The sequence below is a fragment of the Oncorhynchus tshawytscha genome, linkage group LG28, assembly GCF_018296145.1.
Source record: "Oncorhynchus tshawytscha isolate Ot180627B linkage group LG28, Otsh_v2.0, whole genome shotgun sequence".
Taxonomy (NCBI): Eukaryota; Metazoa; Chordata; class Actinopteri; order Salmoniformes; family Salmonidae; genus Oncorhynchus; species Oncorhynchus tshawytscha.
The window spans coordinates 19,722,329-19,737,759 of record NC_056456.1 but is presented as its reverse complement, the minus strand read 5'-3'; the positions used below and the strand labels follow the sequence as shown (position 1 = coordinate 19,737,759).

Below are 15,431 nucleotides of genomic sequence, written 5' to 3'. Positions count from 1 at the left end.
TTTTCTTGAGGAGACGGAGGTGGGACTTATGCCCCCTTCTTCTCCAATCGTGGCTCAGGGGGCGGAGGCTTTTATTGCATACTCTGGTTGTGTGTCAGTTGCTACAGACATAAGCGAAACAATAACAATTGGTGTTACTTTCACTAACCCTCTGAGAGAGTGACTGTTACATGTTCCGTCCATCAAGCTTTTAAGGAAATTGGGAAAGGCATATAACGTGCTCTGTGCACGTCAGGTTTGACACGATTTGAAACCCTTTAAAGTTGAATCTACTTTTTTTTCTACAGTAGCTGTGCAGGAGTGGCAAGAGCCTAAAGCAGCTATTCATATCAGATTTCAACCAAACCAGCTGGGAGAGAGAGAGCGGAGAGAGCGAGCGTCTGTCATTATCTTTCCCTTTCCGATCCAGGAAAGCTTAGGGAGAGAGAAAATAGAGAAAATAGAGGGAGAGAGAGAGGGTGAGAGAGGAGGAGAGAGAGGGATCCAAAGGAATTTCTAAGGATATTTCTTCTGTTGCCGTGAAAAAAAAGTGTTGGTCAGTTGGGGGCGAGGCGAAGAGCGCGGTCAAGGATGGACGAGCAGCCTCGGTTGATGCACTCCCACGGCGTGGGAATGGCCCGACACCCCGGCATGGCGCAAAATATGCAGGATGGCACAGGAGGGACGGACGGAGATGGAAGAAAGCAGGACATTGGAGACATATTACAGCAAATAATGACAATCACAGACCAAAGCCTGGACGAAGCGCAGGCCAGGTACGGTGGCATAGAAAATATATTATTTTCAAAGTAATACCAAAATAGCATATTTATGAATTAAGAAATAACTACGGTAGGCCTACGTTGTAATAATGTGATTTGCATTCATGCTATCCAACGAAAACAATTACGCCCACCCGAACGCAACAACTGCTCGTAGGAGATAAAGTGCGTAACGTTAATCTACCTTCAACCGACCAGTTTTTATTTTGTGAAAGTTAACTTTTAAATTAACAGTGTCATCAAAATGTTAAAAAAAAAAAAAAAAATGTATGACGATATTAAACTACAACTGAGCGGGGTGCATCCTCTTCCCAATTTCCAATCGCCTTGTATCTTGTTACATATGAGATTACACAGTAATGTTACATGTTGGGGATGCATTCCTTTTGGTTACTTTGTTTCTTTTTAGCCAACGGCAATAAAGGTTATCACAGCACCGGTGCTGCGCCTCGAAATTGAGACAACGATCACATCTATTCGTGTTCCTGTGCAAGAATAGATTATATAGGATAGATTGGATCATATTCATTATTGACATCCCACCGTGATGTAACATTGAAATGACCCGTGCTATTCATGTTAATTCATTTTAGCGGTTATAGATGAAGTGTAGTGGGACGACAAGTGTTCCAAGTGTGGTTTGTTGAGACAATGGGGAAACTATAAAAGTACATTTTTACACCAAAGTGTTTTCTCTATTAAAGAATAAGACTATGCTGTTCTTTAGTTTAGATCACTGTGATTGAAGGGTTGTTCAAGACTACATTCAGAATAATATGCATTGTTAATATCAACAGCAAGGATGAGCTTTATTCTTCCTTATCAAATTGACAGTGATCAAACAAGTCTCCTCATTTTAGATATGATACAATTCCATGCAGAACGCTTTTGCAACTAATGCTATTTCCTCGTCTTATTGAATTTGGTTGTAAAGTGGTGTGTTTCCCCTTTTCTCTTCTTCTTCTAGGAAACATGCACTGAACTGTCACAGGATGAAACCGGCTCTCTTCAACGTCTTGTGTGATATAAAAGAGAAAACAGGTAAGGTGAAATTCTACCACTTTGAAAGAATGACTTGTATCAATCTTTTTTTCAAACCTTTTTTCTTATGTGGCATTTTTATGAAGTTATTATGGGCCAAAACGACTTATAGCCCACATTATTATTTATAACAACCATATTTTGAACATTATAATATTTATATTATATTTCTAAACATACTGTATGTGTTCAGGAAGTTAACCCATATTCGTAACAATATGGTTCTACAATGCAACATGGTGCTTTGTGGCATCCTACTGTATACACGTGTATTACCACACATCCAAACATTACCACACAACCAAACAACCTTATGTGTGTCAGTCAGTGAGCCAAAAGCAGACACACACATTCGGACCAGACAGCAGAGAAGAAAGGTCTTTACTGTACGACCAAGGGGGTGTCACTGAGACATGTATTAGGGCTGTACTAATTCACTTCATTCTGTGTCATCGTATTTTTCCTTGCCAAGTGTGATGCTGTTTGTTTGTGACACGCTGTGAGTGTTTCTACATGCTGATGCTGGCCAGAGGGATTTTCTCAGTTTGGGTTTGAAGTGAGGGTCAAAGTCATGTATAAGAATCTGTGAAATATAGGCACTTAACACCATATTAAAAAGAAGAAGCACTTGTCTCTGTTTATAGAAGAAAGTATGTGACTATTCTTGGAAAAAGTCCAAGTTCTAGCCTACTAAAGAGATATGTAGAAAATGGAAGTCGAACCGCAATCTAATACATACCTCTGAAGACATACCTCTGAAGACATATCTCTGAAGACATATCTCTGAAGACATATCTCAGAACATGCCTTTTAACGGAATACTCTTTTGAAATTGTTAGAGGATGTTATCACTCACTCTGACTTTAAAGTGGAAAAAATGTTTCCAGCAACTATCATGACTGTCTGTAGCCGGCCAAAGAAATAAGAAAACGAATGGATTCAGTAAAGGAGGCCATGTTATCGTCTTCCTAATTTGCCTCTAAAGGTTCATTTACGAACATTTCATTACTGTGAGTCACTCTGGTACAGTGCTTCAAAAAAAGACGGGTTCTTAGCAGCGAACCCTGTGTGGTTTTCATTTTAGAAAAAAAGGAGGGAGAAGAAATTAAGTCCCGTTTGTGAGAAGCCAGTGAGGTTTGGCCCCGGCCCCCTTCCTTCTCAGAGGAGTATGCTTAGAGTAGGGAGAGAGTTATGCCTGCTTTTTTTCAAACTGCCTGGCGTCGTTCTGGGTTCAACCAGAGTTCGTTTCCAAAATGAAGAAGAACAAAGTAACTTGGACCTTTTCATGCCCCCCCCCCCTTGCTTTTCTTCTCTTCCCACCGTTCCTGGCAGGAACATAGGGGATTCTGACTATAATGGCTCTCTTTGCCTGCTTACTCTCTCCGTCTTAATTTAGAGGTAACAAATGCTGTTGAAGGTAACGTTTCAACATAGATTTGCCGTGTTGTTTTTGTAGGTTTCTACTCCTATCTCTTGAGTGGATTTAGTTCTGCTAATGTTTTGGCCTCTATCCAGTATTAGCTTCCTTTGACAGGGTTTCAGTTGGGTGGGCTGAATTCAATGTACTTGGCCCCTCAAGATAAAAGCACCATGGGGGAATCCCTTTTGAAGAGTTTACTGGTTCGCACACGCAAACTCACCCATGCACGCAAGCACACAATGTCCATTGAGGTGTTGTTGTTACTCAAGCGCTGCATGCCTTGTGTTGCTGGGGGAAGCCATACTAAATTCTCAGTATTCTGTTGTTACATTTTATCCGGATGCTTTGTCACGTTATAGTCATCAAGTCCAAGCTATGAGCTGTGCTTCACTCTATAAATGTAGATGTGTTATCAGCGTCAACATAAGCATGTGGCAAATGTATTTTAGTGCAAAAAATAAAATGTTATTGGTCGAGAACCCAGTTTAGCAGATGTTATAGCGGGTGAAGCGGACTGCTTGTATTACAAGCTCCTAACAGTGCAGTAAAATGTCAAGCATGTACGCGAATAATAAATCATCAAAAAACTAAAAACGAGAAATCAAGAATGTCAGGATGAATCCAACGCTGTGTTAGTAATCCGAATGCAATCTTTGCATGTACACCAAAAAGATATACTGAGAATGATGTGTACAGCCGTAGATATTTTAAAGAGAGCTGTGTCAAGAGTCCTGTATTTAAATATGCAGTGTGTATAAACAGTGTAAAAAAAAAAGCTATATTCGAATGAGCTATGTGAGAATACAGTGTATCAATGCACAGAGTAAAAAAAAGTATAAAAGAAACAGGAAGTGTCCAGGGTTTAATGTCTCTTATATACAGGGCCTTCAGAAAGTTTTCATACCCCTTGACTTCTTACACATTTCATTGTGTTACAGTCAGAAATCCAAAGTAATTCTTTTCTCACCCATCTACACACAATACCCCATAATGATAAAGTGAAAATCTGTATTTAGAATTTTTTGAAAATGTGTTGAAAATTAAATACAGACATATCTCATTTACATAAGTATCCACACCTCTGACTCAATACATGTTAGAATCACCTTTGGCAGCGATTACAGCTGTGAGTCTTTCGGGGTAAGTCTCTAAGAGCTTTGCACACCTGGATTGTACAATATTTCCACACTATTCAAGCTCTGTCAAGTTGGTTGTTGATCATTGCTAGACAGCCATTTTCAAGTTTTGCCATAGATTTTAAAGCCGATTTAAGTCAATACTGTAACTAGGCCACTCAGGAAAATTCAATGTCACCTGGAAAGGAACTCCAGTGTATATTTGGCCATGTGTTTTAGGTTATTGTCCTGCTGAAAGGTGAGTTTGTCTCCCAGATTGAACCAGGTTTTCCTCTAGGATTTTGCCTGTGCTTAGCTCTATTCTGTTTCTTTTTACCCCCAAAAAACTCCCTACTCATTGCAGATGACAAGCATACTCATAACATGATGCAGCCCCCACCGTGCTTGAAAATATGAAGATTAGTACTCAGTGATGTTTTGTGTTGGATTTGCCCCAACATAACGCTTTGTATTAAGGACATAAAGTTAATTTCTTTGCAAAATCTTTTGCATTTTTACTTTTGTGCCTTATTTTATTTTTTATTCTGTATAGGCTTCCTTCTTTTCACTCTGTCAATTAGGTTAGTTATTGTGGATTAACTACAGTACCACAGCCATTAAACTCTGTAACTGTTTAAAGTCACCATTGGCCTCATGAAATCACAGAGCGGTTTCGGCAACTGAGTTAGGAAGGACATATCTTTGTAGTGACTGGGTGTATTGATACACCATCCGAAGTGTAATTATTAACTTTACCATGCTCAAAGGGATTTTCAATGTCTGCTTTTTTATTTTTACCCATTTACCAACATGGTTGGGTCGGCTACTTTTTAAATGTAATCTGTTACAGTTACTGGTTACCTGTCCAAAATTGTAATCACTAACGTAACTTTTTGATTACCCAGTAACGTAATCTGATTACATTCAGTTAGTTTTAGATGTCCTTCCCCTTAAGAGACATGAGGGGGAAAAAAATGTAACCAATTGAATATCTATTGCAGGATAAATCAATGTTAAAGTTTACATAGCTGGCCATATATGGATGTTACATTTTACTCTATGGGCTGGTTGTGTGGGCTTTTTCAAATCCATCGCTTTCTACTACATATAATAATACGATTAAATTATATCTTTACATTAAAATCTAATTCTATCATAATTCCAGTCATTCCAATAAATGTTATACCCCTTAATCTTCAAGAATAGGACTTGGAAATATGGAAGTATAGATCAGTCATATTGTTTTACCTGAGCATGACCCCAAAACTAAGGACTTATTAGCCAGCCCTACTCTGTTGTTTATGATTTTGTTGCCATGGAGGTCTGATTGGGCTCATTGATTCCAGTTGAAAAATAAATGCTGTGCTCATGGAACTGCATGCTTTGAGCACTACTGATAAGTGCTATTTACATGTGGAAAATGAATTCAATATGCTGCATTTACTATAGGCCTCTTGTTTACCTTTTAGTTGGTGACACTGATATCTTGATAATATGCAGATGTTTAAAGGGAAAATCCACAGATGAAACAATAACAACACGGTCGCCCCACCTCTGTTTTGGTCAAAAGCTGAGGTATGGGCCTGGAGAAATGTAACCACTCAGATTAATAATATTCAGAGCTATGGATGCAAGGACTGTCCATCCATGATATGAATTTGTTTTAACCATGTTATGAGGCTATACAGTGTTTGTTTACAATTACAATGTGTACAAACATAGGAGAAAACAAGCTTATATTTTGCGTTCTCATGGAGTGTGACAGTTGAACTACGCCCATGAGGCATTTATAAGTTATATTCTTCAAGAATCAATGGATATATACAGTTGAAGTCAGAAGTTTACATACACCTTCGCCAAATACATTTAAACTCAGTTTTTCATAATTCCTGACATTTAATCTTAGTAAAAATGCCCTGTCTTAGGTCAGTTAGGATCACCACTTTATTTTATGAATGTGAAATGTCAGAATAATAGTAGAGAGAATGATTTATTTCAGCTTTTATTTATTTCATCACATTCCCAGTGGGTCAGAAGTTTACATACACTCAATTAGTATTTAGTAGCATTGCCTTTAAATTGTTTAACTTGGGTCAAATGTTTCGGGTAACCTTCCACAAGCTTCCCACAATAAGTTGGGTGAATTTTGTCCCATTCCTCCTAACAGAGCTGGTGTAACTGAGTCAGGTTTGTAGTAGGCCTCCTTGCTCGCACATGCTTTGTCAGTTCTGCCCACACATTTTCTATTGCATTGAGGTCAGGGCTTTGTGATGGCCACTCCAATACCTTGACTTTGTTGTCCTTAAGCCATTTTGCCATTTTGCTTGGGGTCATTGTCCATTTGGAAGACACATTTATGACCAAGCTTTAACTTCCTGACTGATGTCTTGAGATGTGGCTTCAATATATCCACATAATTTTCATCCTTCATGATGCCATCTATTTTGTGAAGTGCACCAGTCCCTCCTGCAGAAAATCACCCCCACAACATGATGCTGCCACCCCCATTCTTCACGGTTGGGATGGTGTTCTTCGGCTTGCAAGCCTCCCCATTTTTCCTCTCAACATAATGGTGGTCATTATGGCCAAAAACAGTTCTATTTTGTTTTCATCAGACCAGAGGACATTTCTCCAAAAAGTATGATCTTTGTCCCCATGTGCAGTTGCAAACCATAATCTGGCTTTTTTATGGCGGTTTTGGAGCAGTGGCTTCTTCCTCGCTGAGCGGCCTTTCAGGTTATGTCGATATAGGACTCTTTTTACTGTGGATATAGATACTTTTGTACTGGTGTCCTCCTTCACAAGGTCCTTTGCTGTTGTTCTGGGATTGATTCGCACCAAGGTACGTTCATCTCTAGGAGACAGAATGTGTCTCCTTCCTGAGCGGTATACGACTAAGTGGTCCCATGGTGTTTATACTTGTGTATTATTGTTTGTACAGATGAATGTGGTACCTTCTTGTAGTTGAACCAGACTTGTGGAGGTCTACAATTTTTTTCTGGAGTCCTTGCTGATTTCTTTTGATTTTTCCATGATGTCAAGCAAAGAGGCACTGAGTTTGAAGGTAGGCCTTGAAATACATCCACATGTACACCTCCAATTGACTCAAATGATGTCATTTAGCCTATCAGAAGCTTCTAAAGCCATGACATCATTTGCTGGAATTTTCCAAGCTGTTTAAAGACACAGTCAACTTAGTGTATGTAAACTTCTGACCCACTGGAATTGTGATACAGTGAATTATAAATGAAATAATCTCTGTAAACAATTGTTGGAAAATGACTTGTGTCATGCATAAAGTAGATGTCCTAACCGACTTCCCAAAACTATAGTCTGTTAACAAGAAATCTGTGGAATTGTTGAAAACGAGTTTTAATGACTCCAACCTAAGTGTATGTAAACTTCCAACTTCAACTGTATGTATAATTTAGATGTTCAAAAATGGATGTAGCATCTACAAATTGCCCCTTTAAGTTTATCTAAAGTGTGCGAGTTTGAGACTGTGTCCTTTAGGCCTATGGATTTATTTTTTTATCAGCATGAATTAGATTGAGCAATAATAGCCCCACTTTTATTCTGTAGGCTGGGATCCACACTATGCAGCTGTTGCAAGTATGCATTTTTCACACAAAAACAATGATTGATAGGCAGCTTAAAACTTCTTGAATTCAACCATTATTGGGTTTAAATACACGTTTAGATTTGTGAACAGCCATCCACAACAACCACAATCCGTAAGGCGCAAATAGCTAAATGAGAGAGCAGCAGTGTGACTCACATCAATGCGCTATGTAGATATCAAGAATAAGTGGTATCCTTATTGCCGTGGACTACACCACCGCTGTCATCCTTACCTCCAAGCGTTTATTTAAGTTGGATCATCTTTGGATGCCGACAGCAGTCGCACCATTGGAAGACATAGCTTGAACTGTAGCCTACAAAATCCTCTTCCTGCTCTTTTCCCGCAATAGTGGTCTCTGACTTGTGGTCAGACTTGCTCTGGTGGAACAAACTTAAACTTGAACCTTTTTTCAATGCTGATTTGAAAGTGTCAATAATGTTTTTTTCCGCAAACATCCTTTCTGAATTTAAAAGTAATCCTCGAAGTAATCATCTAGTTTTTCAAAAGTATCTGTAATCTGATTACAATATTTTTAGCTGGTAACGTAACGGATTACCGGTTTAATACGTTACTCCCCAACCCTGTTTACCAATAGGTGCCAATCTTTGCGAGGCATTGGAAATCTTCCCTGGTCTTTGTGGTTGAATCTGTGTTTGAAATTCAATGCTAGACTGAAGGACCTTACAGATTATTGTATGGGTGGGGTACATAGATAAGGTAGTCATTCAAAAATCATGTTAAACACTAGGATTGCACACAGATTGAGTCCATGCCATTTATTATGTGACTTGTTAAGCACATTTTTACTCCTGAACTTATTTAAACTTGCCATAACAACGGGGTTGATTTAATTTGTTAAACTTTCTAAAAACATAATTCTACTTTGATATTATGGGTTATTGTATGTAGGCCAGTGACACAAAATCTGAATTTAATCAATTTTCAATTCTGGCTGTAACACAACAAAATGTGGAAAAAGTTAAGGGGTGTGAATACTTTCTGAATGCACTCAACATGGGACAGCAGCGTTGGCTGTGTGTGCGTGCGTGCGGGCGTGTGTGTGTGTGTGTGAGTATGGACGTATGCGTGTCTGAGTGTATATGTGAGTACAGAAGTGTGTGTGTGAGCTTGTGTGAGTGAGTATTTTTGTCTCTTACTACAAGAGATGGTGTGATGGCTGTTCAACAGTATGATAGCCTGGAGATAGAAACTGTTTTTCAATCTTTCGGTCCTGGCTTTGATGCACCTGTACCGTCTCTGTCTGCTAGATGATAGCAGAGTGAACAGAGCGTGGCTTGGGTGGCTGAGGTCCTTGATGATGTTCTTGGCCTTCCTTTGACACTGTGTGCTGTAAATGTGCTGGAGGGCAGGCAGCGTGACCCCTGTGATGCGTTGGGTTGACCGCACAACTGCCTGGAGAGCCATTTGGTTGAGGGCGGTGCAATTGCTTTCCAAGGCGGGGATGCAGCCCGACAAAAGGCTCTCAATGGTGCATCTGTAAAAGTTTGTGAGGATCTTAGGGGCCATGCCGAATTTCTTCAGCCACATGAGGTTGTTGAGGCGCTGTTGCGCACCTTGGCGCCTTGTCTCCTGTAGTCCACAATTAGCTCCTTTGTTTTTTTACATTGAGGGAGAGGTTATTTTCCTGGCATCAATCCGCGAGGGTCCTCACCTCCTCCCTGTAGGCTTACTAGTTGTTGTTGGTAATCAGGCCTATTACTATCGTGTCGTCAGGAAACTTGGTGATTGAGTTGGAGTCGTGCATAACTACGCAGTTATGGGTGAACAGGGGATACAGGAGGGGGCTGAGCACACACCTACTGGTTGAGGAGCAGTGTGGTGGAGGTGCTGTTGCCTACCCTCACCACCTTGGGTTGGCCCATCAGGAAGTCCAGGACCCAGTTGCACAAGGAGGGGTTCAGACCCAGGGCCCTGAGCTTAGTGATGGGCTTAGAGGACACTATGGTGTTGAAAGCAGAGCTGTAATTTGGTGAACAGCTTTCTTAAATAGCTATTCCTCTTGTCCAGGTGGGATAGGGCAGTGTGCAGTGCAACAGTGTTTGTGTTGGTCGTGGATCTGTTTGGGCGGTATACAAATTGTAGTTTGGATGAGATTTATAGACCTAAAATCACATGGTATCATACCATTCCTTCTTTCTATGTATCTAGTTGCTGTTCATCTTGTGGGCATAGATCATTTTCCCCCTGTGAAGAGCAGACAGAAGCCCAGAAATCCACTGCAGCAACAGCAAAAAATGACTCAAACCTTCACCATGACATTTACAGCCAAATGTGCTGAGAGCAGAGTGTGCAAAAAGAGAACAAGCCCGTAATTTGTCAGGTCTTTTTTATATTATTTTATAAAGACTCAGCCTCTCCTCAGTTTTACATTGTTGCAGCCAGAGTCTCTGGAGGATTGCAAAGGAGAGACTATTAAATCGGCAGGCAGCCTGGTTTATGCGACTGTTGTGTCCCCTTCTGTGACAGCACTAAGAGGTTCATAGATATGGCACTGTAGGTTGGCTTTCCTTTTATAGATCTGATTTAATGTTTAAAGGAAAAGTTATGTTTTTAAAGGTAAAATCACCTGGGCATACTGTATCATGTGCCTATTTGTTGTGTGTGTGTGTGTGTGTGTGTGTGTGTGTGTGTGTGTGTGTGTGTGTGTGTGTGTGTGTGTGTGTGTGTGTGTGTGTGAAACAGTAAGATAGATGTGCACACAGACGAATGCACACAGACACACACGCACACACACACATGTGTGTGTGTCTGTGTGCACATTTGTGTGCGCTCTCATTTTTTGCCTCCAGCACGTCTATCTTACTGTTTTACAGAGGATTACCATAGATAAACTACAACTTTTCTCATTAGAAATACTTTGTGGTATAGAGTACATATAATTGTCCAGTATTGTTTGTCTGGTTTCCCTCAGTGTCTCCAGCAATTTCAGGAAAGCGTGTCTTTAGTTGTAAAATTAATGTAAGTGCTTAGCACTGTGTTTCATTTGCCATACATCCTGTGTGTGTGTGTGTGTGTGTGTGTGCGTGTGTGTGTGTGTGCGTGTGCATGTGCGTGTGTGTGTGTGTGTGTTTGTGTGTGTGTGAGTGTGTGTTTTTTTTGCATGTGAAAGAGTGAGAGTGTGTGTCTGTGTGGAACCATTACGGATAGTGGAGCTGGCACGTACAGGTTGACAGAGCAAGAAAAGCCAGACACCAAGTCAACGTTTCTAGGTGTCAGATTACAGGCCAGAGCTCTCTCTCTCGCTCTCTCTCTCTGTCTCTCTCTCTCTCTCTCTTACAAAAACACTTTCAATCTCTCTCTCTCTCTTTCTCTCACTGTTCACCAGGCCAGTGTATGTCGACAGCCACTCATTACTCCAGACTCAGGTCAAATGGATAGCTCCTGCATGTCAAATATGATCAGATGTAGACTATATTATACCACTGGTAGTTGTCAGACCTAAGGACCTGGTGAACTCAGTGACCCATGTCATCAAGCTACTAATTTTCACATACTAGATAATAGAAATGCTGTGTTTTCGATGTTGAGCATATTGCAGCATTGGCGATTGTACCTGTGATCGAAGTTGAAGTCTGGTGTGGTTCTTATATACTGTAGCACACATCTGGAGAACACTGGTATCCTTTCATTAGAATAGAGCAAACCTGCACATATTTTCTTTGACAAATTTGCTTTGATGGCTATATTTTTGCTAGTTAATGATTTAGTGGTGGACTTGGAGTAAATTTAGTGATAATGGAATGTCAGATAACTATTCAGTTGGTTTTATAGCCCAGTAAGCTAGTAAACACATCACTTACATCAGTATTGTGAATGATGGTCTGCTTATTTTAGCCATGGAGAGAGACTGGACTGGACACTAGTGTTGTGTTGTTGCTGCTGCTGTTTTTCAGTATTTAATTGACATGGTTGTCCATGATGAGTTCAGAGGTTAGTTTTCAGTCTTTTTTGATAGATGGAGTCATTTGTCTCCGATGTGCCATGTTCTGTCCTGAAACTAATGGCTATGTCCTTGGTTTCCCCACCGTGTTAGCAGGCAGACAGTATATCTAGCCTGGCCGGTTGGAAGTGCAGAAGCAGCATTTTATTCTAGCCAGGATTTTAGTTCCCATAGAAATACGAGTGACCGTGACTATCTCTGTTCTTTTATAAATAACAACGTTTCCCAAACGTCTCTGAAGTTTCTCAATTGATTAGTAGTTTTAACAAACCTCATGACACTGCTTCCTAGAAATGTAAATGGTCGATAATTGGCCGCGCTGATTCTCCTGACAAAAGACGTCAACTTTCATAAAATGTTCTACAGAAATAGCCTAGACCCCTTTCCTGGTGGGAAAATGAGTACAATGTCTTTCCCATCTGGGTCCTTCCTGAAGAATATTCTCTTCCTATCCACATTGTAGCACTTTGACAGTGCAAACAGACAGACACACTTCAGAATCACTTCAGTTGTTCATAAACCGACAAGACATGCCCAGTGTTTCTCCTGTTCCCTATTTTCCCATCATATGAACCCACACTTGCAATTAGGACAGCTTCTAAATTATGCAAATGGTGAGTGTGGTAATTGAGACATGCTAATCATGTTTAAAGAGGCTAATTACACCCTGTATATCTGAGGTGGGAGTTGTTAATTTGCTATGATAACAGGTCTGGCTGTTGGAATGGTCATATGGTGGAATAGTGTGCGTGTTCGCGTGCTCGTTTGTGTGTGTTTGTGTGTTCGTTTGTGTGTGTTTGTGTGTGTGTGCGTGCGTGCATTGGTTCCCCAAATGTCCCCACAAGCATAGTAAAACAACGAAAAGTCTCCCTCTTGGGGACATTTCACACATCCCCATGAGAGAAATGTCCCTATGAGAGTTTTAGGTTTAGGATTAGGGTTAGATTTTGATTTAGGAGTTAGGAGTTAGGGTTAGGCTTTGAGTTAGAGTTAGGGGTTAGGGAACATATACTTTTGAATGGAAATTATACTGAACAAAAATATAAACGCAACATGAAAGTTATGGTCCCATATTTTGTGAGCTGAAATAAAAGATCACAGACATTTTTCATTAGCACAAAGCTTATTTCTCTTAAATTTTGTGAACAAATTTGTTTACAACCCTATTAGTGAGCTTTTCTCTTTGCCAAGATAATCCATCCACCTGACAGGTGTGACATATCAAGAAGCTGATTAAACAGCATGATCATTACACAGGTCCACCATGTGCTGGGGAAAATATAAGGCCACTCTAAAATGTGCAGTTTTGTCAAACAACACAATGCCACAGATGTCTCAAGTTTTGAGGGAGCGCACAATTGGCATGCTGACTGTAGGAATGTCCACCAGAACTGTTGCCAGAGAATTTCATGTTAATTTCTCTACCATAAGCCGCCTTCAATGTTGTTTAAGACATTTACGTCCAAACAGCCTCACAACCGCAGACCACGTGTAACCATGCCAGCCCAGGACCTCCACATCTGGCTTCTTCACCTGCGGGATCGTCTGAGACTAGCCACCCAAAAACTGAGGAGTATTTCTGTCTGTAATAAAGCCCTTTTGTGTGGCAAAAACATATTCTGATTGGCTGGGCCTGGCTCCCAAGTGGGTGGGCCTATGCCCTCCCAGGCCCACCCATGTGGGTCTGTGCCCAGTCATGTGAAATCCATAGATTAGGGCCTAATTTATTTATTTCAATTGACTGATTTCCTTATATGATCTGTAGCTCTGTAAAATTGTGGAAATTGTTGCATGTTGGGTTTATATTTTTGTTCAGTATAATTTTAGTTCCCCACAAGGATAGAAGAACATAAAGTGTGTGTGTGTGTGTGTGTGTGTGTGTGTGTGTGTGTGTGTGTGTGTGTGTGTGTGTGTGTGTGTGTGTGTGTGTGTGTGTGCGTGTGCGTGTGCGTGTGCGTGCGTGCGTGTGTGTGTGTGTGTGAGTGTGTGTGGGAGGTAGTGTGTACTGTTCCTCCTCTGGGTCATCCACCAGTACGAGTAATTTCCCTTTGGGAGGAATATTTTTCAGTATCGATTCCTCAGGTGAATGTAAGTGTGCATAAATCACCTAGATATTGGGAGTATTTCATAAAGCTAAAGGTGAAGTGGTTCCGATTGATCTTGCCTCTTGAAATACTCCATTATCTCTGCATCTACATGTAGCCTAGCCTACTGTTCAGAAAAATTGTTTTTGCCCATGCTAGAGACACTTATATTGGTCCAATAGTACATTACTAATAAAGGTCCAGTCCACTAATAAAATAAATAAATGTATTATATATTTACGTGTGTATATATATATATATATATTTTTTTTTTAAATTCATTCAGATTTTTCAGAGGGTGCTACAGCACCCTCAGCTCCCCTACTTCCTGCGGCGAGGAGAGAATTGGGAGCGAGCGCGAGAGACAGAGATTTCATTGCACGTATTCAACAAAAAGTATGAATGTATTGTATTTCTATTTACAGTCTATGTTTACTGCACTCCTCTCAATTTGGTTATCTGATACAGCAGTATCGTATCGGCCATTCTGCAAACGCGGCTTTTATAAAAGGCTTTGTTCTTACTTGTCTGACATATATCATATTCAGATCCATTACGGTAAGAATGCCTTCCCACTTATCTGACACTAAATTGCTTTATAGAGGAAATTTGTTCCACAGCGCAGTGGAGTTTTCTGTTTTATCTGATGTTTGTTTCGAGTGCAGTTTTCAGTCCTAGAAAACAATAACGACATAATTGCAGTGGAGAGCCTCCTCGACTATTGTTCTTTTTTTGGGAGCAATGTGTCGTGGTTTTCTTACGGTAGATGTAATGTTCCTTCAAGCTTGTCTGAAAATCCCATCCGCTTTATTTCTCGATGAAAAGAGGTTCAAATCACACTCAGTTTCTGCGATAACGTGGAGTTAATATGTGGAATGAAAATGTCATCGGTAATAGGTGTAGTGTCACTGCACAGTAAATAATAGTCGTAAGCGATTAGTGCTTTTTGAGGTCAGTTCGATTTCGGTTTGATTATAAAAAAATAATCAAGTTTTCGATTTGGTTTTCGATTATTTATGGGGGACATTAAATGCATTATGTGGGTTGAATGCTGTAACAACAAGAATAAAACAATTAATTAAAGACCCATGATGGTAGTAAATGCCCATTACTGCTTATATCTTATTAACAATCATTTATTCACATTTCTTTACTTTAATAAAATATTTCAGTTGATGTTTATATTACATTTGTTTTAGGCCTATTTGATAACTTTATTATTTCATTCCAAGTCATCGTCTCATCTCTATAGAGTTGCTGTCTGACAAAACCACTATTTTAGTAGTTCTTCAAAGTAAATAAGGCATACTTTTATGACTGCTGAATACTAGCTATCACTCAATTAGATCATGTATTTTCAGGTAGAGATACCTCACGAAGCAGCTGCTCTCTATCCCTCTCGATTGGTAAATCATTCTGTCCATTCT

The 15,431-nt window shown here is 40.1% G+C and overlaps 1 protein-coding gene and 1 long non-coding RNA gene across 5 annotated transcripts in view; one reads left to right on the top strand and one right to left on the bottom strand.

Annotated features, from left to right (window-relative positions):
* Positions 1–15,431, bottom strand: part of LOC112226866 — a 50,982-nt gene that overhangs the window by 30,429 nt on the left and 5,122 nt on the right. The window lies entirely within an intron of this gene.
* Positions 98–15,431, top strand: part of LOC112226864 (pre-B-cell leukemia transcription factor 1) — a 73,797-nt gene continuing 58,463 nt past the window's right edge. For 2 of the 3 annotated variants that reach the window (XM_024391497.2, XM_024391496.2), the window contains exons 1-2: positions 98–755; positions 1,729–1,802. In XM_024391497.2, coding sequence (XP_024247265.1) covers positions 571–755; positions 1,729–1,802 — 259 coding nt within the window. In that variant the 5' untranslated portion in view covers positions 98–570. The remainder of the gene's footprint in view (positions 756–1,728; positions 1,803–15,431) is intronic. The other variant, XM_042307685.1, reaches the window with a different exon arrangement.